This window comes from Sorex fumeus, unplaced genomic scaffold (genome assembly GCF_029834395.1).
Source record: "Sorex fumeus unplaced genomic scaffold, SorFum_2.1 ptg000044l, whole genome shotgun sequence".
Classification (NCBI taxonomy): Eukaryota; Metazoa; Chordata; class Mammalia; order Eulipotyphla; family Soricidae; genus Sorex; species Sorex fumeus.
The window spans coordinates 55,432,941-55,455,888 of NW_026606101.1; the positions used below are offsets into that span (position 1 = coordinate 55,432,941).

Consider the following 22,948-nt stretch of genomic DNA (forward strand, 5'->3'; position numbering starts at 1 on the left):
CATCACCAGGTATGGCCTATCTCTTCCATTCCAAAGAGGAAGACTTATGTGCAAAGAAAATTACCAGGGACAGAGAAAATTTGTCAGGGATATGAGGGAGATTCCAGAAAGAAAATAAAGAAATTCCAATGAGAGAGAAGCAGAGAGAAAGACAGACAGAGAGACAGACAGAGAGACAGACACAGAGACAAAGAGAGTCAGAAACAGAAGAAAAATGTCTACCATAGAGTCAGGCTTGGGGTGGGGTTTGGCTGGAGGAAACTGAGGACATGAGTGGTGGGAAATATACATTGGTGAAGGGATGAGTATTGGAACACTGATGATTGAAACTTAACCACAAACAACATTGTAACTGTGTATCGCATGACGATTCAATTATTTTTTTTTGATTTCTAAAAATTTGATTTTTATAAATTTGTTCACAATATTTGATTACATTTAATATTTGAACACCAATCACACCACCATTACACCTTCCTACCATCATATTTTGGATCTTTCAATCCAGAACCCCATACTCTGCCCCAAAGCAGAACTGAAATAATTTATTTGTATTTACAAGTACTCCAACAACGGCCAGGATCCAGAGATTATCACACTCAGCTCCTGGGAGAGAACAAGGCAGAGTCTCCTACCCTGTGCCTGACTGTCTCCACCAGGGCCCAACAGCTGAAGATCACCGGGGCCCAGCCAAGGCCATGCTGGGAACACTCTCCACACACTTGGATGAGCCTCACGCATAAAATAACTGTCAGAGGAACCCAGTTGTGTGGGACCCGGGGCTGAGATCTCCAAGCCTGCACGGTTTGGGACTGGACCTGCCAGTAACTAGACAGTTACACCCACCAACTGCCGTGTAACTCCAACAACGGCCAGGATCCAGAGATTATCACACTCAGCTCCCGGACGTCTTATCATCTTATCATCTTATCATCTCATTCCTACTGACAAACTGGCAGGCTACCAAATGTAACCTGCCCACACAGCAGAGTCTGGCAAACTCCCCGTGGTATACCCAATATGCCAAATACCAGTAACAATGATGGGTCTCATTCTCCTAACCCTGAAAAAGCCTTGAATATGGCACTTTAAAAAAAAAAAATCTCAGGGCTAGGATGAAGAAGACGTTACTGGCACCTGCTCGAGGCAATCGACGAACAACAGGGTGGTCGTGATCGTGGTCGTGATCGTGATTGCTTGTTATGAATTATTCACTAAAAATTATCCAAAAATGGTTTCTTAGAGGAAAGTGTGTGAAGATTATTGTTTTTCACCCAGGAGCCCTTCCTTAAGAGTTTAGTAACATGTTGTTAAAGGTTGAGACCTGTGTGCTTATAGCATTGCACTTTAGAACTGCCGTCTCGTTGTTCATTGATTTGTTCAAGTGGGCACCAGTAACGTCTCCATTGTGAGGCTTGTTGTTACTGTTTCTGGCATATCGAATACACCATGGGTATCTTTCCAGGCTTTGCCATGCAGGCTGGAAACTCTCAGTAGCTTGTCAGGCTCTCTGACAGAGGCAGAGGAATCAAACCCAGGTTGACCGCGTGCAAGGCAAACACCCTATCTGCCGTAATATTGCTCCAGTCCCATGTGCTTATATATCTATATCTATATCTATATCTATATCTATATCTATATCTATATCTATCTATATACAACTATATCCCTAAGATTGGTTGCCTTCTACTTTAAACCACATCAAAAGTGGTGAGCTACTCTTGGTTTATTGGTGGTGTAAAGTATGAGATGTCCAGGAATAGATTCATTCATGGTGATGCTTGTCTGAGCATTTGGAGAGCAGATTATATGGCAGCAGAGACGGCTTGTGGGGGTGATTGCCAAGCTGCCAGAAAAGGGGGGAGATGGGGAGAGGCCACTCATTCCCAGTTCCAGTGATCCTGCAGTTTTCAGTCACAAGTCCTACATATCTGTATTTTATGTGGATTTATTCATTGGTGAGGCTCTAAGAGAAGTAATGAAAAGAGAGCAACAAGGTTAATAAATTTAAAATCTAACTCCCTAACTCTTTGATAACAAGCTGCTAGCAAAGTTGAGAAAGAATAAATAATAGAAAAAATAATTCTAGTATGGGTAGCACTATGGCACTGTCCTCCCATTGTTCATTGATTTGCTCGAGCAGGCACCAGTAACATCTCACAACAAATTGTGAGACTTGATGTTACTGTTTTGGGCATATCGGATAAGTCACAGGTAGCTTGCCAGGTTTTGCCGTGTGGGCGAGATACTCTCAGTAGCTTGCTGGGCTCTCTGAGAGGAGCGGAGGAATCAAACTCAGGTCGGCCAGGCAAACACCCTACCTGCAACTGGAAGTCACTACAGACCCTGCAAAGATAGTATAGAGATAAAGAAAGTATTATAGTTCACAAGTCTACACTTATAAAATTTACTGAGATGGGTTAATGCTTCAAATCACAAAAATTATCACAATTCACCTGGCAAAAAGTAGGTAATACAAATAGTCCTATAAAATTAAAATCTTGAATAACTAAAATAATAGTATAAAGGTTTGTAATTGTAATATTTACCAAAAGAATTCACAAATAAGATTTCAGTAGAGAATTCTCTTTTTTGGGGGTGGGAGGGGTCATACCCGGTGATGCACAGGGGTTACTCCTGGCTTTGCACTCAGGAATTACTCCTTTATTCCTGGCGGTGCTCAGGGGACAATATGGGATGCTGGAATCAAACCCAGATCTGCCACGTGCAAGACAAATGCCCTACCCTCTGTGCTATCACTCCAGTGCTGTAATATTAACAAATAAAAATAAATGTACACCATAACTGAGTTAGATTTTTTCAAGGATGAATTTTTGCTTCAATACTGTAAATTTAAACATGCAATGCACCATGTTAGTAAACAAAAGGAGAAAAATTGTATGATCATATTTTATAAAACATTTTATAGTGAATAAGCCACGTTATCAACTTTTAGGGTACAAAATCAGTGTACAAAAACCTATTGCATTTTTATGTGTTAGTTTTGAAGAAGTGAGACCAAGATAAAACTATAACAAAATAACTTAAAAATAGAAAAATTTTTAGACAGAAATCATAAAATAATTATAGAGTCTGTATGTTGAAAATTCTAAAATTCTGATCAAATAATAAAGTAATGAAATAAATGAAGACAGACCACATTTAAAGACTGGAAGACCCAATAATGATGTCAGTTCTCTATCAATTTGGCAAAGTTCAAAATTTCAAATTTTGAAACAAATTTCAAAATAACAAAATTCCATTTAAAATTTCAGCAACTGTTTTTGTGATTATGAAGAAGACTGTCCAGTGATTCTTATGGAAAGACACAGGAATTAGAATAAATAATTCTGATAAAAGAGAATAAATAAACCCTCATTGACAATTCCTATTTTCTACTCCATAACCTCAAATCCTGGTGAAACAAAGGGAATTATATCATAGTTGCCCTGTAATGGAAAAAAGGGCAACTCAAAGTAATAATGTAGACCAATAGGTTCCCCTGTCTTAAAAATTTGAACTGAAGATACAGAGCTAGAGGCCAATTTAACTATGATAATAGATCTGAAAACTAATGTTATCAGAAGTAAAGAAACAATGTAAGGCCATAGATTAAATGGAATCAAAGAGGATCAAAAACTGGACCTGGACTGATAGCACAGTGAGTAGGGCATTTGCCTTGAACAAGGCTGACCTGAGTTCAATTCCCAGCATCCTATATGGTCCCCTGAGCACTTCAGGAGTAATTCCTGAGTGCAGAGCCAGGAGTAAACCCTAACCATTGTCGGGTGTGCCCAAAAAGCAAAATAAAAAATAAAAATAAATGGGAACAAACATTAAGTAGTAGGTCACACCAGTCAAATAGAAAGAGTTGAGATGACTAGAGAGAAACCCAGACACCCTAATGAGCTATAGTCATCCCTTCTGACTTTTTAGGCAGCATACAACCCTGTGCTTGGATTTCTATAGGATTCCTCAAAGGTATTTTCATAACACATCTCTATTTTGACTTGTCTGCGCTGGGGGGTGTCTTCTGCACCCAAATACCTGTTAACTAACACCATCCACAGTAAGCAGCCATCTCTCCCATTTTGCAAAGTAAAACAATGGAGGTAACAAATGTGGGTATTTGATTTGCTGTATCTTGTTCTGTTTTTTTTTTTTTCCCTCTGTGCTGCCTCCTCCAAATTAAATCTTGTTCTCCTGCCAGATTCTTGGCTGCAGATCAAGTGAATCCCCTAAAGCTAAGAAGGGGAGGAGAGAATCCCTCAGGGGGTGGCCCTCTTGTTAGTTCCTGAGGTACAGTGGAGGACTTCAGCTATTTAACTGCTCTTCAGTCATTTTGTGGGGAAGAAAGGACAGGGTGTGCACAGAGTCTTTTGTGTAGTTTTAAAAATATCTTTTTTTTTTTCTGATAGTGCTGTCGTAGGGAGAGCAAAATTTCCTGGCAGTGTAAGGAAAAGAATTGAAAGAAGCAGCTAGATGGAGAATCCCAGGCCTGGGCGGGCGAGTCAGAGAAGCAAGAGGCTGGCCCTGGCTCAGTCACTCAGCACTAAGTTCTGGTTGCTTTCTGGAGATTCGATTCCTTCATCCAGAGAGTAGGGGATAATAACCATTCAGGGAAATCCATTCATACGTTGAAAAGAAACTGTGGTTGTTCCAGTGTGTGAGCTGAATTCTATTTAATATCCCCCATCCTCTTGTTCCTTTTGCCTTGGTCGTGCTGACTCCCAGGCCATTCTAGGATCACAGTGGGTCCTGTGTCACATCTTTCTGTCTATCTTCACTTCACTCCAAGTGCTCTCTTTATGCAGATGCCCATTATTTATGTTTATTTATTTTCCCTTGCCTGAATCGATCCCTAAAATGTATGTATAAGAAGACAGGAGCTTCTCTGGTTCTCTACTAAACATACAGACAGCAGTATGATAGTTGTTTCATATATACTTTGGATCATTAAAGGGGATTTATCTCTGTACTGATTACCAATAGTTTTCTGATATAAATAACTTCCTTCTGACCCATGATGAGAAATTTCATTGTGAATCCAATGAATACTTTATAGCTATAATCATTAACTACTGTACTTGGGAGTTCTGATTTAGTCTAAACTACTTTCAAACTATACAGACCTATCTGCTCTAAGTTGCAATATCTGTATTTGTCACCATTGTTTGGTAAGGATTAAAGTAAGTAAGATGTATATTACCTGAGTCAGAGATTATGCCTTGACACAAATAAATGGAGATTCTGTTATTTCACAAAAAAAAAATTACGTGGCAAAATTATTCATATGTGCATGCAGATTTTATAAATTTCAGATATTACATATAATGCATGCATATACATATATACATGCACTCAAGCTTACATATACAAAACACATTCAATATATATAATTTCTCAACTGAAAATGATTATGATTTTAAATTATATAAGTCACAATTCCCTTTCCTTTCTCCTCCCTCCCTTCCTTTTTCCCTTCCTCCCTTCCTCCCTTCCTTCCTCTCTTCCTTCCTTCCTCCCTTCCTCCCTCCCTTCCTTCCTTCCTTCCTTCCTTCCTCCCTCCTTCCTTCCATTTTTCTTTCCTTCCTCTCTCCTCCCCTCCCTCCCTCCTTTTTCTTTCTCTCTTCTCTCTATCCTTCCTTCCTTCCTTCCTTCCTTCCTTCCTTCCTTCCTTCCTCCCTCCCTCCCTCCCTCCCTCCCTCCGTTCTTTCTTTCTTTCTTTCTTTCTTTCTTTCTTTCTTTCTTTCTTTTTCTTTCCTTTCTTCATTCTTTCTTTTCTTCCTACCCTCCTTCCTCCCTCCCTCCCTCCCTCCTTCCTCCCTCCCTCCCTTCTTCCTCTTTCTTTCTTTCTTTCTTTCTTTCTTTCTTTCTTTCTTTCTTTCTTTCTTTCCTTCCTTCTGTCTGTCTTTTTTCTTTCTTTATTTCTTTTTTATTTCTTTCTTCCTTCTTTCCTTTCCTACTTTCCTCTTATGCCACACTTCCTCCCTTTCACTCTCTTTCTTCCTTTCTTTTGCTTGTTCATTTGTTCTTCCTTCTTTTCTTCATTTCTTTCTTCCTTTCTTTCCTGCTTTCTTCCTATGCCATCCTGGTTTTGTGGTTTTGTGCTCAGGAATCATTCCTGACAGTGCTTGAGGAACCATATGCAGTGTTCAGGATCAAATTAGTGTTGGCCGCATGCAACACCTTAACATCTCTACTATCTCCTGCCTCCTTCCTTCTTTGTTTCCTGAGGGAATCATTGGCTTATTTTTTTCTGCAATGAATTGGAAAAATGTAGAACAAAGCTCTTGTGGGTATTTACATAAGTGGATATTTGCAGATATTTCCTTTCTATTGTTTTAGGGCACAATTCAACTGATAGTATACAAAAGTATGTTGCGTTAAAGTGTTAAAGCAGTACTTATTTTTTTGAGATATATTTCTTTGGGGTTCATTATAAAGAATCAGTTGTACCTTATGACTTATACTTTTCTGATACTGAGATTTTGTACCAAACAGCAAGAAATGAAGTGTTGTTCAGAGAAACAACTTTGAGAGCATCGAGAGTAGTTGCCTGGGCTTTCTCCTGCTCAGTCCTGTGAGAAATAGGCTGGGGATTTAGAGACCTGAGTATGTGGACTTAGGAATCTGTGTTTCTGCTCCCGAGTCTTGTCCTATGAATTAGCTCTTCCTTCAATGATTTTACCCTACATCTTAGAGAACTCCGTATTCTTTGAGAACTGAACATTCTTCTTAGTGTTCCCACAAACTGTTGTCTCTAGGCTTCACAGATACTGCATGCACAGTGAGCAGAAAAAATGAATCACAGAAAGTCAAGTCAGGAGAGTTGGGAACAGTGAAGATTTTTGGACATCAGGTTTTTATTAGCATACTGTGTATATTTGGAGAATCCCTTATTTTAAGCAAATTGGAGAGGCCCCAAAGGAAGAGTAACCAACCGATTAAAAGAATTGTATGTGGTTTATTTAGCTCAAAGTTTTATAAGACTTCACTTAACTCTGTAGCACTGTAGCACTATTCTCCCGTTGTGCGGGCACAAGTAACGTCTCCATTGTGAGACTTGTTACTGTTTTTGGCATATTGAATACATCACGGTTAGTTTGCCAGGCTTTCCTGTGCGGGCAAGATACTTTCAGTAGCTTGCTGGGCCTCTCCCACGTTCTCCAAGAGGGGCAGAGGAGTCGAACCGGGGTTGGCCCTGGTTGGCTGCGTGCAAGGCAAGCGCCTTGCCACTGTGCTATAGTTCCTCCCTCACTTAGCACAGTAGGCATCACGTCATTCTGTCTCATAATCTGAAGATCCTGAGTTCACTTAACTCAGGGGGGAGAAATTTCTTTGCCTCAATATCATGTATTTTTCCTCTGTGTTTGAAGAGCAAACTCCAGTTGGATTGACTTCAGGACTTAGAACCAGTGGTGCTTATAGAGTATGTGTAGAATGAATGATTTAGTGTTTTTCTTCTAGATTACTGGTTCTTGGGTAGTCAAGATACTATCTTCCCCTTTCAAGGTCTGGGCTATGCAAAAAAAAATTTAAAAAAAGGTTTGAGAGGCACGCAGAGAAAGATTAATTTGTAAATTTGTAAATCAGGCATCATGACTATTAAATATAAGAATAAATATTTCTACTGACTTGTGTGCATTTGTGAACGTGGTGTGTGTGTGTGTGTGTGTTTGTGTGTGTGTGTGTGTGTGTGTGTGTTGCACATAAAGGAGGAAGGAGTGATATTAGAAGAAAAAATGAGGGAGGAGAATCATTTCCACATTATTTATGTACTTGATGCAGTTTTTAAAAAGCAATTGAAAGTATTGTGAAGCATAGGGCTGAAATCACTGGAAAGGCTTTTGAGATGATTTGAGTTTGGGTTTGGGGGTCCTGGAAATTTGCTGAGATGGATCCTTGCAGGTCATTGCTGGTTTACTGTCGCCCTCTGCTGGTAAAATGTATCATCCAAGGAAACTGCAAAATTCAGCAGGATTAACTGGATTCTCTCTTACTGTGTGGGCTGGAGAGTTGTTTATAGTTTTCTCTGTCAAGTTGGTAAATGACACTAAGGCTGAGGAAAAGTAGAGGTGAAAGAACATTTAACAAACCTTGTCCTGAGAAACTCTCCTCGCAATTAAAGGAATGAATTAAGGGAATGAATCTTAGGGGGTTAATTTTTTTATTCTATGTCCTGCTTATTAGCCAAATCCTCTTTCCTCTTATGCTCTTATGCTCTCTGCTAGCTGTGGTGAGGGTATAAAACATGATAACCTCTCAGTACATGTATTGCAAGCCATAATGTCCAAAAGGAGAGAAAGAGAAAGTGAGGGGGAGGGGGAGAGAGAGAGAGAGAGAGAGAGAGAGAGAGAGAGAGAGAGAGAGAGAGAGAGAGAGAGAGAAGTGCCTGCCATAAGAACAGGATAGGGGGAGGGTGGATGGAGGGAAACTGAGGACATTGGTGATGAAATGTAGACTGGTGGAAAGATGAGTATTAGAATGCTGAATGACTGAAATCTGATCATGAACAATTTTGTAACTGTGTCTTATTAATTAAACAGATGAAATCTAAAAAAAATCTTTAAAAATTATGACTAAGGGATAGTTTCTATACTAGAAGGTGCCTCATCAAATGTAGATGTATTTAAATCACCTTAATATAGAAATTGTGATGAAGATCACATCTCAGGTGCTAATAAAGGCTTGTGTGTATGACAGAAAGCATTCGGTCACTGGGAGGTGGAGGAGCAATGGCTAAGACCTCAGGAAGCAAACAACATTTAATCTGGGAATTTAAGTGGTAGATGAGGTTTTTCATTTTACAGAAGGTGTCTTTAATAATAAAGGAGAACGTGTTCTTTGTTTTTTACAAATAAACTCTGCTAACTAAGCGTAAGAGGAAAAATAAAATAGGGCAAAGAGTTTGAAAGGGAAGGAGCAAAGATCTACCGAAAGTAGTTACTTGATAGACCTAATCTAATGAGACAGTTATTCCTATAGTTCAAGTATGAGATACTGGAAAACAGGGTCAGAGTGGTGAAGATTAAGATGGAGGAAAGTGTCTCTTTGTGTGTGTGTGTGTGTGTGTGTGTGTGTGTGTGTGTGTGGGCGCGCGCGCGCGCACGCGTTTGTGCGCGCACATATGTTCTCAGGCATGTGCATGCATGGGGCTGAGGGTCTAGGGGGTTGGTGTTCAAAGATTTTTAGAGAGTTAATATGTGTGGAAACTCGAGCTGTCTAGAATGAGTCTAAAGATGGAGTCCCCAGTTTACCTGGATGGAGGAAGACTTTTTACTAAGATAGGGAATACTTACAGAGAGTAACATTTAAAGGGCTGCCAAGTAGTATTGTTTGGGGAAGGAGTTTCTCAGAAAGAACAATCCCATGAGTGGTATGAACGATCACATCACCGTTTCCTCTGGTGCAGGCAGTCACATATGTGTACAATACCGAAAACTTTCCTTTTTGAGGTAGAGGGTACTGGAGAGAAAGTAAACACTATTTCTGAATTTGGTGTCCAGATATAGTCCCCAGTGCTATTTGCTAAGTGGAAAACAGTGGCTAAGTCATTTGTAAGTGGATACTTCACTTTAAGTCTCTGAACGTTAGTATCTTATCTTTCAGATAAGAAGTAGTAGGCACTGGAGAGAGAATAGAAGGAGAGATAAATAAATAAGTCTAATTATATCAAGTCCAAAGTGTGACTGTTAATTCCAAATAATGACATTGGTATTCAAGAGTTTTGTAAACCTCGATAAACTGTACAAACAAACACAATATATCGTTGTTATTTCTCTCCTGTATTTGTTGTGAATATAATCAATCAAGCTTTAATTATATTACTATTAGAAATATGAAAGTCAATATTTTCTCCATAATTTGGGCGGAAATTTTAGACTTTTGGGAAAAGATGGTGCATTTTAAATTCGCATATTTAAAAATACCACTCAGTATCTAGAGATGATGGCCCCAGACTATTTATAAATCATGTTTACTTGAAATCAGACTTTCCCTAACATGTAAATTATGCAGTCTGTGTCACAGCATAGCACACTGTGTTCCTAAAAAGAATTATCTTCCCCTATCCCAAATCCTTTACCTTTTAAAATAAATCTCATTATGGAGTGCTGACATTTTCAGTAAAACCATTCAACCAGAACTGCAGTTTTTTTTAGACTTAAAACAAGTCTGGTTTATTAGGCAGCAGCTTATAACTTGCTGCTAAGTAGATGCAATCTATTTAGAGAAAATTATGTAGATATCTGATAAGGCATTTCAGAGTCCTCAACTCTCTGACTAAGAGTGTTAAATAGATTAACAAGAATTCTCTCCTTTTTTTTCAGGGAAGTAGGATTTTAGTATTTCCATATATATGTATATATATACATATATATACACATATGAGTGGATGGAAATCACATAATCAAGATTTTAAAAATCAAATATCTTACTCTATGGCATTAATTCCACTATCGGATTTATCTGAGAGACATTAGATACAAACTTCTTCAGAGAATTGTGTGGAAATATAGAACTAATGTTTGCAAATTCATAATGACCGGCTTTTAATGCCTCTATCAGTAATCTCTTTTTGCTTTCTGCTTCTTTTTCTTTCCCCTTCATTTATATCTCCTAGTCATCTTTGTATTGGTTTGACTTCTACTATAGCTTGTCTGTCTTCTATCTTTGTATTACATTGACGAATAGCATATACATGGGTTATCCAAGGTCACATAATGACAAATTGTTGCCAGTGATGAGATGATTTATGTTATCCCCACACTTATAAGACAAATAATTGTATGATTCCATTTTACTGTTAAAAACACATGAGGCATAGGCAGGCTTAATGTTCGATCTTTAAGTGATGATAAATTAGAGGCTGGAAATTCTTGCCCTGCTCTCATTCATTGCTGGCAAAGGCTTTGATAATGATTATGACTAGCTCTCAATCATTTTACCAACTGATATTTATTTAGGGTTGGAAATTTGAAAGATAATTGGATAGAGTTAGTCGTCCAATAGACACACAGGCGCAGACTCCTCTCTTGGAATACACACACACACACACACACACACACACACACACACACACACTTGTGCGAGTGGCACAGACTTGTATTTATTGGCATTCTTTCATCTTATGCTTTTCAGTGACCATTTTTTAAATTCTTTTTTTTGTATCTTATTTAATCACCATGAGATAGGCAAATCAAAACAACAATGAGATATCATCTCACACCACAGAGACTTCAGTGACCTTTTTGATCAATTAGGGTCCAGTGGTGCCTGTTGTTAAACGTTTTACTTTATCATCCTTCTGAAAAACTGTGGTTAGTGCCACGAGACACTGAGTCAGAGTGCTTTAAGAGTGTAACAGGGAATCATGTTTCTGTAAGAGTCAAAGAAATCTTCAAATGAGGCATTTGTATTACAACATGGACAAATGTTCAATGTTCACATTTTGTTCAGAGAAGATAGTAGGCACAGGTCATACAGGGAATGGCCATTCCTATAAATTGAATTTCAGATCTAAAATTGAAATGAGTTATTTATTAAAGTGAATGGGAGAATGAAACCATCTTGTATTTTTAGAGGTTACTCTTGTCTTTTAAGAGGTATCATGTTTTCTGTGAAGAATTAATGATATCAGGATGCCTGTATTTCTTTACATTAGTTTGATTCTGGGTAGGGAGGACTCAGATAAGAACCAGTTATATTCATCCATTTTCAATATTTCATGAAAGATACATTTATTGATGCAATTCTAGTAAATTTTACGAAGTTCTATATACTGTTATAGAGTGATAATCAAAGTGTTGGGGATGAAAAGAATTATAGTTCACACTCTTTTTTTTTTACCAGAAGCAGATATTTTGTTTTCTTCTTATTCTCTCTGTGGGCAATATTCTTAGCTTTCACTCAGAATTTTCTATGCCTACCCTTAAAAGCTTTCAAGTCTGAAGTAAATCAATTTAGTCAACACTTGTCTAGTAACTTCTTTATCCTTGTCTCACAAGAATCCCACTTTACTTATTTTACTATATCTCAACCTCAAAAATTAAACAGAAAGAATTCAAAACATACGTTGAAGTTTCAGTGGACCTGAGGATTAGCATTTGTGGAAGAGACGGAAATAACAGTTTTTGGAGGAAAATGTGTTCTACAAAATTTTCTAGACAATTTTCGTAGACTTGGAGGAACACAAACTAGTTGATTTCCCCCATGACACAACTTAGTAATTCCCTAATGGATTCTATCATAGGTGAACTCTGTGCTCATAAATATTTCTCTGTAATATTTCACTTCTCCCTTTGTGTGAGGGAATGATGTAGAGTATTCCTCTTCCATTGCCATCTTCACTTGTAGCAAACATGTTTCAGGGAATGCCATTATCTTTAACTTGTTTTCTCTGTGCTGCTTCCTACAGAATAGATCACTGGAACAATGAGAAGGAGAGAATTTTGCTGGTCACAGACAAGACTCTTCTAATTTGCAAATATGACTTTATCATGCTCAGCTGCCTGCAGTTGCAACGTATTCCCTTGGATGCTATCTATCGCATCTGCCTGGGCAAGTTTGCCTTTCCTGGGATGTCACTGGACAAGTGAGTGTGAAGTATTTGAATTGGAATGTTTGTGCAGTCAATATGGGGCATGGGGGAAAACTGATCATGAAATTTGTTTTCATACTGTCAACCAAGATAAGCCAAAGGAATACAGTAAAACATGACAATAAAACTCTCAATATTGAAATTTCTACTCTACGTCAGCGGCAAGGGATGTGGCTTCAGTAAATTTGAACACTAAAACATATGAAAAGAAATGGTTAGATGTTTAGGTACAAGTAACTGTGAGAACATAGAAGAAATTTAGGTGATAGAGATTCACAGGATTTCTGGAGAAGTTCTTGAGATCCCTATTCAATTAAGTATTGGGCAGGAGTTAGTTAAAAAGATTTTAAATGTGTAAGAATATACAGGACAAGGGAAGAAGAGCACAATACAAGGAGTGGAAGAATACAATCCAAAAAGTGTGATGTCTTTGGGAACATTTCTCAATGAATAGACATGTAATAAACTGTTATACCGCAGTCTCTTACTAATAATAAGGCTTTAAGACTTCACATATAAACGATTGTAGAACAACCTTAGAATTGTTAATAGTGAAGAGCATCTTGTTTTATAACTACCAATCCCTCATTAATAGATATTTATCTTTATGTTTTTCAGATATTCAGTATTGCATTTCTATGAGAAACACATTTAGAGTCTATTAGTATACTGCTGTATTCTATTTTCTAGTTGTTTTTGAAATGAATAAATGAAGGATTTTATATTAGTCTCTCTTATTATTATTCTATTAATTTCTTTGTCAGTTTTTGAAATTTAATGTTTTCCCCATAAAACACTTTGATGTATTTCCTTCTCATTCATTTTCTAAGATATTCATTATTAGATATGTTATTTCTTCCTTGAGGGCTTAATAGAATTGTTAAAGTCAGAGAGTTTTCACAGGGATAGAGCATAATCCCCATTTGAGCCCCGACACCACATGGCCATAATAGCACAGTTGGGTATTGTCCTGGTGGAGTTCCTGCCCTCTCTCTCACCACCACCCCAGTGGCCCTTTGGCAATGCAGAGTCTGAGCAGTGCCAACCTTAGCATTTAGGGTTATGGTTTGGTTGATTCAATCTCTAGCACTCTTTTGGACCTCCACTTACTACTAGGAGTGATAACTGAGTGCAGAGCCAAGGGTAAGCCTCAAGCACCGCCAGGTGTGGCTTCCTTAGAAAATAAAATCACTGACTTGGGTAGGGATCACTCCTGGTGGTTCTCTAGGGACGGTATGCGGTGACAGGAATTCAATTCAGTTTAGCTGTGTGCAAGGCAGCACCTTAACCACTGTACTATCTCTCTAGCACCCATACTATCTGCCTTTCTCATTGGAGTGTTAAGTTCCTTCATATTTTATGTAGCACTATAGCACTGTCCTCTCATTGTTCATTGATTTGCTGGAGTAGGCACCAGTAACGTCTCCATTGTAAGACTTGCTGTTACTGTTTTGGGCATATCCAAGAGCCCAGCAAGCTACCGAGAGTATCCCACCCATACGGTAGAGCCTGGCAAGCTCTCCATATTTTAAGTAATTCAAATATTTTAGATACCTATATTTGGTATCTGCTACCTATGATTGTTTTTGTTTCCCTTGCATTTGTATGATTTTCTCTATCAACCTTTAATGTATTAATTTAAATATTATTTATAATTAATTTAATATATTTATTAGTTTTTTAGCTACTATTTTACGTACTTTTGTGGTTGCTTTAGAACAGAATTTCTCAAAATAAACACTATTGACGTTTGGACAGGATAAATCTTTGGTGTGGAAAACTCTTCTGTGCATTGTAGGATGTTTAGCAATTTCCTTGGCCTCTACCCACTAGATGCCAGCAGCATTCTGCCTCTGTTATGACAATCAAAAATGTCCTTAGGCATTGCCAAATGTTCCCTGCAAGCAAAAATCACTAGACTGAGAACTGTTGCTCTAGGAATTATGGTAAATTCTTAAACTTTTCACAGTCTACATAAAGTCCATATTAGAGACCTACACTTAAAATATAGATTGTAAACACATTGCTCTATGAATATAAGTGTTGGCTATGATAATGAGTGGTCACTGGAGGAAGTAAGAGGGAGATATGGGGAAAAATTATGCTCATGGAACCAAAAAAAAAAAAGAAAGGAACACACCATATGTCATCCAGACACACAGGAGACAATATCAGTGTTGACCAAGAGACAGAAGGGAGAGGAGATAGGAGAGAACATAGAAAATGACTTTTCTGCAGGAAAGATAAATCAGGAAAGATTTGAGAGTTTAGGACTGTTGTTTTTGAATAACTTTGGTAGACTGCAAGCTATAGGGTTGATAATATGTTGCCTGGTACTGGGTCCAGTTATAATTAAGGCAGAATAATAGTATATTGCCCTATAAGTCACTATACTAATAAAAGTGTAGCTCTGGATTATTTAGTTTGCATATCAAAGGTGTTCCAAGAACTGAACTTTTGCTGTCTCTAAGAAAGAACTAGAACCCTAAAAGGAGAAGCCTCTCTGTAGACAAAAAGATATTTTTTCGGTTGTTAAAGTTCCATAATATACAGAAAATTTAACAGTGTATTCAATATTTGCTTACTGTACTATCTCTCTGACCCCAATAGATAATTCTACACATACATTTTACTTCATTTTGTGTGAATTTAGTGACCTAGTTAGCAATTGATCCTAATTTCCTAATTTTTTTTTCATTTTACCATTTACTATTTTCTGTTTTCTACACTTATCTGTATTATTTCTTATTGCTGAACTTACACATACCCTATTGTGCATTTTGTAGCATATTTACTTAAAAACTTAATTTGTAATTTTTAATATATGTTTACGGAGAGTCCGGCAAGCTACCGAGAGTATTCGATATGCCAAACACAGTAACAACAAAGTCTCCAATGGAGACGTTACTGGGCCCGCTCGAGCAAATCGACGATCAACGGGAGGGCCTTTACCTTTACCTTTACCTTTACAGCGATTAGATTTTCTTTAGTTATGCTTTTCAGGTATAACAGTGTTTTATTATACAAACTACACTTGTTTTTATTTTTTTATTGGGTGGGGATCCAAGAAAACATGGTGGTTACTTATTTTTAAGTTGAAAGACTTCTTTTTTTTTGAGAAAATTATTCTAATTTTATTTCTCTGTGCTTAGAAAATGTATTTTTGTGGGGCAGGAGAGATAGTACAGGGGTTAAAACACTTGCCTTGAATGCGATGGATGGTAGTTCAATTCCTAGCACTGCGTCAGGAGTGTTCTCTAAACACAGAGCCAGGTGTAAGCCCTAAGCACCACTGAGTGTGACCTAAAAACAACAAAACTTGTCCTGGTCTTGGGAACTGGATTATAGTGTAAAACGCATGTTCTGTAAGGAGTTCAAGGTCATTGCCAACCCCTTCATGTTTCCCCCAAATATAAAGAACAATCTCCACCACCACCACACATGACCCCCCCAAACAAATGTCTTCTTTGCTATTTTTATTGTATTTGCTGAATATGAACTATTAAAATAGTTAATTTTATCATGAGCTAATAAAATATGCTATTTTTGTTATCTCCACCTTTGCCAAATTAATTATTAGATATTTTTGTTTGCTTTGGAGACTATAGCTGTCACTTACTAGGCTGGAGCGATAGCACAGCGGGTAGGGCGTTCGCCTTACAAGTGGCCAACATGGCTGACCCGAGTTCGATTCCTCCGCCCCTCTCGGAGAGCCCGGCATGCTACTGAGAGTATTCATATGCCAGACACAGTAACAACAAAGTCTCCAATGGAGACGTTACTGGGCCCGCTCGAGCAAATCGACGATCAACGGGAGGGCCTTTACCTTTACCTTTACCTTTACTAAATTATGAAAAATAATTTTTGAATATTTAATTTTACATCATCAGCTTTTTATTTTTAAATTTTATCTCCCTTAATTCCTTGGACTTGTCTACTAATATTGCAATCTGTATAGCCTTATTCTTTGGGACTTCCTACTTTTTTATTTTAAACTTTCTGACTGTTTGATGTATTCTTGGTTGCAGCATATAATTGAATTTCACTTTATGATCCACATGGGGGTCTTTTCTCTTCATCGGAAAATTAGCCTATTTATAAATATGGCATGACAGCTCTTTCTTAGTTCTGCTGCCTTCGTTTATTATATTTTTCTAAATATAACATCATATTTTCTGTTTCCTTTTCCTTCATTGAGTGTTGTTTCTTTCAACATCAGTTTATAGCTTCTTTTTTTCGATGTGTGACTTAAAGTGTAATTTAACTTTTTAAAAGTATTAAAAACTCATTTATAATAGTAATTAATTCCCTCTGCTCATTTTCTTTTGGTATTTCACCATTGTTCCTTTTTTAAAAGTTGCTTGTAATAACGTTTAGTTACTTCAAGGATTATTTAAATTATATGCCTCCACTTAATGCATTATCTTTAATAGTACAGATTGTCTCCATTCTGGAAGGTAAGATAACTCCATATTCTTACTATACCCAAATATTCTCTTTAGTCCTTTACCTTCCTTGTTTCATTAGTTTTACAGGACAAATTCACATTGCATGAAATATTTTATTTCCCATGAGGTACCCATTTATTACCAAAGAAATCTGGTGTAATTTCAGCTTTCCTAATTAACTTGTGTGGTTTTCTCCAGATTTGATTTGTAGAGTTAAGAGTAAGAAAGTTCTGCCTGTCCCCTGCTGGTGAGTGCTGAAGGAACCAGCACTCGGGGAACCCAGAGTAATGCAGGGGTTTTTTTTTTAAAGTCCTGCTAAATTCTGTTTGTTTGTTTGGGTTTTAGTTTTTCTCCTAAACCTTCATAATAGAGTCCTGGATTTCAGCCACCGTTTGGTTTCCTCATTTATCAAAAGGTGACATTAATCATCATTCTGCTTCATTAACAGTCTTATTGTAAGGCTCTAATGAGATAGCTTGAATGTACTTTTAATATGCCTCATAGATATCAGGTGTTAACAAGTTCTGATTTTCTTTCAGATAAAAGCTTTTATTAACATGGAACTGAATAGATTGATTTAATTGTTATCTTTGTTTTCAAGTCAGCTAGCACTTTGTGGTTGGGAATGAAGTCACCGTTACAAAGTCAGAGGTCAGGCAGCGGCGGGCCAAAAATAAAGGAAGAGGCAAAAAAAAAAAAACCAAAAAAAAACCAGGCTGCCAAATCCTCAGAAGCTGACTCCAGAGGAAGGGAAATTTCTTAGAAAATTTCTGCTGTAGGAAAATGCGACGATTTCCCATTAGGATTGGCAAACTTTAGGTGGAAACATCCACTCTCTCCACCAACTGCTTTAACCTTCCCTCTATTGTTTGATCTTTACCTAGAATAAGTGAGGCTGGTTGACCACATATTATGGATGAGAAAAATGCCAGTCAAAAGAGTTCAGGAAATGGGGAACCATCAGCTCTTTGTATGAAAGCTCAGCTTCAGAAGCAAGTTTCCTGTCCATTGTTCATGTGTTGGCTAAATAAACAATACTTTCTCTTTTCTTACTGTTCCCTTCCTTCCTTTCCCTTCTCCCCTTTTCTCTTCTTCCCCTGCCCCCCTTCATTCTCTTCTTTTCCTCTTCTCTGTCCCTCTGGAAAAGATAACCACTCCTGTTACTGTGCATCTGCTTCTCCTAAGAAGACATGGGAACTCAGTAGAACATGTGTCAGCAAATCCCACGCACAGGTGCTTACAAAACAGAGTTGTTTTGTTTTATTCTTTGCCTTTGGCTTAATGTGAAGGGAGAGGGTGATGGCATGAGACAACTAAAGGCTATAGATCTTGTATCTGTGAGATAAATGTAGATACTCTTTGATTGGTACACTCCCCAGAAATAAAACCAACATATGCTGAAAGGCCTAGTTCTCTACCTGGGTAGCTGGTGTACTTCTTTTGTTATCCTTCCTTATCTGAGATGGGAACCCTACATCTTATTTTTATCATAATTGGATTCCTTCCCAGATTTTAATTAAAAAAAATTTCGTAATCCTCTTGTGTCTATAGCCTCCCAGAAAAACTGGAAGAGGGTGGAGAAGATTAGGATTCTATGAGAATTGACCATAAGGTTAAAACAATGACTAATCCTAGCCACACAAGTTTTCTGACTGTTTTAATTTGAGAAGTTCAGTTTTTTTTTTAATTTAATTTTTGCTTTTTGGCTCACACTCGGAGATGCACAGGGGCTACTCCTGCACTCATAAATTACTCCTAGCGGTGCTCTGGGGTTCGTATGGGACGCTGGGAATCGAACCCGAATTCTCCACATGCAATGCGAATGCCTTACCCACTGTCCTCTCACTCCAGCCCGGAGCAGTTAATTTTAATTTTGGTGATTTAGAGATTATAAGATAGGTAAGATCACTAACAAACGTCTTCAAGGGCTAGGAAGATACCACATGGGTTAGGACTCACACCCTGCATTTCCCTGCACTCAGTTTGATTCTCAACATTCCGTGGTCCCTGGAGCATTGCCAGGTGTTGCCCTAGAGGCCCCAGGGTTCTGCACAGCATGACCTTGGTGGTCCCCAGCACTGCAGAGCTGAGAAGCACCAACTCCTTTAGCCCTTGCACTGCCCTTGTTGACCAAGTATTGCTGGGAGTGACCCTGGGGTCCATAAGTACAGCCTCTTGAGGAAAAAACATCTTTTCTGGCTTTTCTGGTCACTGAATATTTAAGGTTTTAAGTGTGTTTTTTAAATTATAAACTAATAAAATTATAGACTTATAAAGTTAAGCATCTTTTCTACTAAAAATACTATTCATTTTTTTGTTTTTGGTTGGGGGCCACTTCCAGAAGTGTTCTGGGCTCATTCCTAGCTCTTGACTTAAGCATCACTCCAGGAGGTGCTGTTGGGACTACTTGGAGTTCCAGGGGTCAAAGTCAGTCAACCTTGTGTGAAGCAAGTGCCTTATCCTCAGGGAACAACATTTCTATGTACTGTCCACTCTTTAATTTTACGAATATGCCCATCAGAGACAGAGACAAGAAAACTGAGATTTTGGTCAAGTGATTTTCACATAATCTTGTAACCAGGTGGTGCTGGATTCTAAGACATGCTTCCCTTTGTCATGTATCTAATTCTCACTAGTCTTCATAGCATTACAGTTCTTTTTTGTTTGTTTATTTTGCCTTTGTGTTTTTTTTTTAATAGAGGCTGGGTTTGAGGGGGTGGAAAGAGACCCAGTCCTGGCCATTCTAGCTGTGTGAGCCTGATCATTTGCAATAGTGCTAGTGCTGGCTCTCAAGGACAAACAGGGATCTACCCAATGGTGCAAACAGGGCTATGGGGTGCCAGTGTTGAACTCAGACACATATTCTAGGCAAATACTCTACTATTGGAATATATCTCTGTCTCCTGAATTATAGTGTTTGAGACCAAATAAGCCTGTTTTTTGTCTTTATTTCCATCTGAACTCTGTAACAAGGAGGTAGAGTATGGATGATTTAGAACTTAGGGAGCATACGCTGAAGTCAAACACTACTTTTGAGATCTGGTTCTAAGCGACCCTGTACATGTCAACATTATTGCATTGGGCTCATTCGTAGGATTTTTAGTCTCATAGGTTTGTTTGAAGAAATAAATGGGATATTACATATAAAATTGTTAGAACTCTAGCTGGCACGCAGAAAGCACTGAGGATGCAGAATTCTATAACAAATTGTGTAGATAATGGTTTAAGATTCAGAGATTCTGATTCACTTTTCTGATGTTAGTCTTCTCTCACTGCTGAGTCTTAAATTCATTTCATAAAATTGCTAAGGAGTCTGTGTGTGTGTGTGTGTGTGTGTGTGTGTGTGTGTGTGTTTACTTCAAGATTTTAATCCAAACTATGTAGGAACTTGTGTCAACTTTTTAACTTTTAGTTTCTCTTTAGTTTTATTTTAGTCTCTGGCAGAGTTTCGTGTTTAAAGCATTTCAGCACTGCACCCTTCACCAAAACATCTGCTTCTCTTCACCAGTGCCACAGTGTTCTCCTTACTTCATGTCTTCACTTCCTACCCTGTGCTTATCCCCTCTTTTAGACCCCTGCCACCCTGGTTTTGATATCCTTCCTATAGACGATCAATGCTCAGTTTCTGTTAAAGTCTGTAATGAGTATGGAAATGTAAACCTCTTTTCTGAATAGAGCTTTTGGGCCCTGGGGGTAAATTCCAAAAATGTAGAATTACTGGGTTATATGAAAACTCAGGTCCTAGTTTTTAAAGATGGGTCCATATTGTTTTTTAAGAGACTGAACTAGTCAACATTCCCATCAGTGTTAAATGAGGGTTCCCCTCACCCACATCTACACAAACACGGTTTGTTTTTGTTCTTTGTGATGTATGTTAGTGTCAGATAATATCTCCTTATTGTTTTGATTTGTGTTTCCTTGATCATAAGTAATGCATAGCATTTTTATAGTCTTTTTGGCCACCTACATATCTTCTTTGAGGAACTTTTTATTCATTTCATCTCCCTATTTTTGGATAGATTTTATTGTTTATTTTTGAAAAGGTCTACCAGTGCTCATATATCTTGGATATTAACCCTTTATCAGATGAATGTGGACAAATATTTTCTCCCAATTTGTGTGGTGTTTTTTTTGTTCTGGCCTTTGCTTATTTTTTCCCTTTGTTTATTTTAAAGTACAGAAGCATTATCGTTCAATGTAATCTTAATTGTTTATTTTTGCTTCATTTGCTTGGCCAATGGCATGGAATCATTAAAATCCTGTGTTCTCATGGTACTCTGTTGGAATAGCAATTTCTTCCAAGTCATTCATCTTAGAGAGCTAAATTATTTTACCTAAGCAATTATTCTTCTGAAAATGTCTCTAAAGGGGTTTCTCTGCTGGAAAATATTGTTCCTGTCACATTGATATGCCAACACAAGCTGAGCTAGAAGGTCAGGCCAAGCAATGTCTTCCTGCAAGAGTCGAGATCCCATATTTTTCTTTCAATGTCATTTGAAATTTGCATGCAGAGGAACTACTCATATTGGTCACTTCGCATCTTGCAACTGGGGAGATGCTGGTGAAAACATCAGCTAGGAGATGGTCCTCTTACTTAGAGGCAGCATCAGGACGGCAGGGGCAGGTATAGCGTATTTTATTTGGCTTTTCTTTCTCAAACAACAGCTTCAAAGGGCCCGTGCTCAGCTCTGGGAGGAACCTGTTTGTGGCCCAGGCTGATTCTGCTGGCTACGCGTCTGTCAGTGTGTTCTAATCACTGTTATAAGTGTGCTTCTGCAGAACACCTTGTAAAATATTTTCCTATTGCTCCAGCAACATCTCCTGTCTAGACAATCTAATTATGAGCACAGAGCAAACAGCTGAAGTGTATGCTACCCCAGAGGGTTGCCCAACTCCGGGACCAAGGTTGGGAGGGAAGGTGAGAGGGTGTGTATAGTGTTGGTTGCTTTCAGTTTGTCTGACTGGAAAACTGAGTGCTCAAAAAGACATTGGATTATTTTTTTAATTAAAAAGAAATAATTTGGTGGAAGCTGGCATTTGGTTATTTTTTTTCAAAGGCAGTGGAGGATTAAAGATACTGATTTATTCCACTCCAATCACATCTTTTTCTTGAATCCAAATGTGGCTTGTGGTCTCTGCTTTTTCTTCGTCTTTTTTTTTTTAAAGCTACGGATTTAATCATCTCTTCTTTCAGCAGCATTTTGAAAAGAACAGCCCCTCTGTAAATATATGTTCTTTCCACTTAATCATTTGATTATTTCCATTGAGTCTTTCCTGAGTGCCAGTCACGTGGCCAGTATTGTGAATGACAAAGTGATGAATGTGGTCTTTGTCCCCAAGATGTTCACAGGCTCATGAGAGGCCAGAGTCATGCACTTATGCTTTAAAAAGTCTCCAGCTAATGGAAAGTCAATAGGTTCTGCCCACAGGGGAAGGAGAGAGAATTTCTCCTGGGAGATATGGGATGTCTTAAAGTAGGTAAAGTTCTGAACAGACCTTTATAGGAAACTGGAATTTGGGCAAAAATAAAGGATGAAACAGGGCCATCTAGCCCCTAGCAGGCAAGGTCCCAGTAGGCCTGATCATGCCAGGTGACCCATGCAGCTGGGTGCCAGGTGACGGGAAAGCATGGTGTGAGTTTCTGAATCATACTGACTCTTACGGTAGAGGGTTAGGGGTTCCTCTTATAAGGATGTGAGATGTTAAATATCTGGAGGACAGAGCCTAAAAAATTACTAAAATCTTGCTTTAGACACATACCTGTGGTAACAAGAGAAGCAGTAATGTAGAGGAAATAGAGAAGGGAGTTTTCTAGAGGAAAGAGATTTCTCTGAAGAAAACACCCGTTAAATGCAGCCATGAATGAGAAAAGATGAGCGAGAAGACTTGGCCAAAGCAC

At 38.2% G+C, this 22,948-nt stretch overlaps 1 protein-coding gene across 1 annotated transcript in view; it reads left to right on the top strand.

Moving 5' to 3' along the window:
• TPRG1 (tumor protein p63 regulated 1) overlaps positions 1 to 22,948 on the top strand; it is a 144,322-nt gene that overhangs the window by 30,890 nt on the left and 90,484 nt on the right. Inside the window, exon 3 of the mRNA XM_056122072.1 lies at positions 12,419 to 12,595. Coding sequence (XP_055978047.1) covers positions 12,419 to 12,595 — 177 coding nt within the window. The remainder of the gene's footprint in view (positions 1 to 12,418; positions 12,596 to 22,948) is intronic.